Source organism: Etheostoma spectabile, chromosome 3 (genome assembly GCF_008692095.1).
Source record: "Etheostoma spectabile isolate EspeVRDwgs_2016 chromosome 3, UIUC_Espe_1.0, whole genome shotgun sequence".
Lineage (NCBI taxonomy): Eukaryota > Metazoa > Chordata > Actinopteri > Perciformes > Percidae > Etheostoma > Etheostoma spectabile.
In genome coordinates, this window is record NC_045735.1 from 28,060,689 (window position 1) to 28,062,811 (window position 2,123).

The 2,123-nt window shown below is 41.1% G+C and overlaps 1 protein-coding gene across 1 annotated transcript in view; it reads left to right on the plus strand.

Moving 5' to 3' along the window:
- Positions 1-981: 981 nt before the first annotated feature.
- gfm1 (G elongation factor, mitochondrial 1) overlaps positions 982-2,123 on the plus strand; it is a 16,931-nt gene continuing 15,789 nt past the window's right edge. The window contains exons 1-3 of the mRNA XM_032507935.1: positions 982-1,196; positions 1,335-1,487; positions 1,604-1,736. Coding sequence (XP_032363826.1) covers positions 1,122-1,196; positions 1,335-1,487; positions 1,604-1,736 — 361 coding nt within the window. The 5' untranslated portion in view covers positions 982-1,121. The remainder of the gene's footprint in view (positions 1,197-1,334; positions 1,488-1,603; positions 1,737-2,123) is intronic.

Here is a 2,123-nt window from a genome sequence, read left to right on the forward strand (position 1 = left end):
GTGTGTGTGTGTGTGTGTGTGGCTTGTATCAGCATGTGGTTGAAGTGAAAGAGGAAACGCTTGTCAAACAAAAGCAGATCTAGCTATCGCTAACGTTCAGGCTGTGATAGGCTACTTATATTATACTATTAACGTTACCTCTTTGTTTAAGTGACTAAAGCTAATTATTTTAACTGACACCAACTAAACCCGGTTTAGGACTGTTGTTAAATTCGAAACAGTTGGAAGTTGAGAAAAAAAGTAAGACCTTATAGTTTTATATTGTGTCTAACAAAACGTTAGCTAGCTAGCTATTAAAGTAAAGCACGCGACATGAGACTGGCCTGTCAAGGGGATTTAAAGGTGCTACCTTCAAATGCTCCCCGGAATTTCCATATGTAGCTGCCCACATTTGTTGGTCTCCGTCCAAAAATATAAAAACTCTATTTAGGGAAATTTTAAATGCAACGTGTAATTTTAACTCGGTTGAAAATCTAAATAACTATTAACAAGGATAACTATTGAGCTTGTTTAAATTACATATCACAAATGTCTTCCTTTATGTCTCCCTTCTTTTTTCTTTTTTTTAAATAGAAACGTTGGAAATAGTAAAATTGTAGGTAGACGACTGCAATAAAAAATGTTTGTTGCCACAGGCTTACATAGGCCTACACCCTTCTTACCCAAAGTGGCATGTTCACTTGTAGGGAGAATTATGCACATCATTTTTAGTTTCATATTGTCTTTTTTGTTTTATTTAATATTGAACATTGTGTCAAATGCATTTTAACAGCCCTTGAAGGCAGCATGTGTCTTGTCCATGCGCGTTTTCTCGGTCATTGGACTATGTGATTTGATGTGTTTAACTTTTAGCCTCAAGCTGAAAAAAATAAACATCCATATAAATCAAACCCCATATCTTATTTGTTTCAGTAAGTTTAATTTAAAAGTGGTTTCGTTTATTTTCAAAGAACGCAAACATTCGTTATTTTGGCACATCTGTGTCTCCGTAGAGGCGGAAGTGCCGTTTCACAACCACAACCAGCAGGGCCCCGGCGTGACTTTCACCCACCAGGTTGTCAGAGTCGGGTTGTGTGTAAAAAGAGGAGTACGAACACCCTGTGCCCGACCAAGCAGTCACAATGAGACTACTAAAAGTGGGTCTGTCTTTGTCAAAAACGCATCTTTTGGCTCCAGGAAGTGTCACTCTTAAAAAGGTAACAGTAGGAGGTGTCTGCAGATGAACCGATTATACATCAAGTCATCTCTACTGTTCTGCCAAATTTGCCTTTCACAATCGGTAAACCGACCGAAGGCGGTTAGCATATTGATTTTCCTCTGTTCGATCTCTACAGGTGCTCATTAACAGCTGTCGGACATGTTCCTGTGGTATCTTTCCCAACGAGAGGATCCGCAACATCGGGATCTCAGCTCACATCGACTCGGGGAAGACCACCCTGACAGAGCGTGTCCTCTTTTACACCGGCAAAATAGCAGCGATTCACGAGGTGAGCGCTGAGGTGGACTGTGTTTGTGCATAAATGGAGCTGTTGCTGTCCGGTACACCGGTTCGCATGCGTACCGTTTGTATTCATGTGCTGTTGTCCTTCCCTTGGGTTTGTAGGTGAAGGGGAAGGATGGTGTTGGAGCCACTATGGACTCTATGGAGCTGGAGAGACAGAGAGGCATCACCATCCAGTCAGCTGCAACATACAGCGTTTGGAAGAATCACAACATCAACATCATTGACACACCAGGTACTACACGTTGTGCATCTTGTAAGCTGATGACGACACAAGCTTGCGTAGTAATGCAAGTTTGCTAGTAATAGGTCAAGCACCACAAGTATTGGATCGGACATTTCCCATGATGCAACTTGATAATGTTTCTTTATTAGACCCTATCTGCCTGGTAAATGTCCATTTCCGTAAAGGACAATTCCGGTCAATTTCAACATGTAGCTCTGTTTTTGTTTTGTTTTTTAAATTTGGAGTGCTGTCAGTAGAGAGAAAAATGAAAACAGTCAGTACTGCCTACACCAAGTTATCCTCCTGCTAGAGTTAGCACCCTACAGGCTGAAACAGGGCAAGTTTTAAACATGTTTTTAGCCTCAAAACATGCTCAAAATGTCATTACCAGTGCCT